General features: G+C 54.0%; 1 protein-coding gene across 1 annotated transcript in view; it reads left to right on the top strand.

The window, feature by feature from the left end:
* ATRNL1 (attractin like 1) overlaps nt 1–1203 on the top strand; it is a 77791-nt gene that overhangs the window by 42038 nt on the left and 34550 nt on the right. Inside the window, 2 exon segments of the mRNA XM_018573163.1 lie at nt 4–113; nt 195–403. Coding sequence (XP_018428665.1) covers nt 4–113; nt 195–403 — 319 coding nt within the window.

Raw genomic sequence — 1203 nt, forward strand, 5'->3', positions numbered from 1 at the left:
GAGGCAGCGGGGAATGAGACGGTCCCGGAGGTTGTCACCACGTCAGGATACGCTTTGCTCCACTTTTTCAGCGACGCGGCTTACAACTTGACCGGCTTCAACATCTTCTACTCGTACGTATGCGATTGGATGCGCATAGGGAAAACTGTTACATTGTGTCTCTTGTCTGATTTTCTCTCCTCCTTCCTGCGCAGCATTAACTCCTGTCCAAACAACTGCTCGGGACATGGCAAGTGCACGACGAGCAGTTCGGTCCCTAGCAGAGTATACTGTGAATGTGACAAGTACTGGAAGGGCGAAGCCTGTGACATGCCGTACTGTAAGAACAACTGCGGCAGTCCTGACCACGGCTACTGCGACCTGACCGGGGAGAAGCTGTGTGTGTGCAACGACAGCTGGCAAGGTAGGTCTTTCTTATGGCTCCGCGGGGGCGGGACTTCTATATAGGCTGAGCGTACTCCTGTTGTGTCATACACATATTCTAACACGGGACATTCCAGCCATTTTTTTTTGTAATATATACCCACCCCTGAGGTGCTCAGATCCAAGTAGCACCCTATGGTGGTAGATCCCGCACTCTCTCGATGGACATGAATGTAAATGTGTGAAGTGGAGCTGAAGGGACACAACTGTACACCACAATTCTATCAAGTGTCTCTAAAGCAAGAGAGTGCTGGAGAGCTGCAAGAAACACCGGGTAGGGAAGTTTAAAGGAGAACTATGAGGTGAGTGATTTCCACTCCCCTCATAGTTCTAGCCGACCTGTGACAACGAGACTGTCACAGGTCGGCTCAGTAGATCGGGAGGTGAGAGAACACATACCGGGTTCGCTCACCTCTCTTCCGTGACAGGGGGAGGGGCTGGATTCCCCTCTCCCCGCTCCGATCTGCCAGCGCTGACGGGCGGAAGGGACGGGGGAGGGGGCGGGTACAGCTGGCTCTGCCTCTAGATAGGCAGAGCCAGCTGTCACTCACGCAGCTGGGCGGATCCCGTCATCGATGTCGGGATCCGCTCCGGCTGCGGCGTCTCAGTATACCGCGAGCTGTAGCTCCCTATATACTGAGCTTTGGGTGACGGAAGGACACTAGTTTGTGTCCTCCCGTTACCCTAAGGAGAACTATGGGGGAAAGCCCTGACCCCATAGTTCTCCTTTTAAGATTCCTTGTTCTGCCCTCCAGGGGCTAATCCTGTCCTCCTTGGGGT

The sequence above is a fragment of the Nanorana parkeri genome, unplaced genomic scaffold, assembly GCF_000935625.1.
Source record: "Nanorana parkeri isolate BGI_ZX_2015 unplaced genomic scaffold, ASM93562v1 scaffold2260, whole genome shotgun sequence".
Taxonomy (NCBI): domain Eukaryota; kingdom Metazoa; phylum Chordata; class Amphibia; order Anura; family Dicroglossidae; genus Nanorana; species Nanorana parkeri.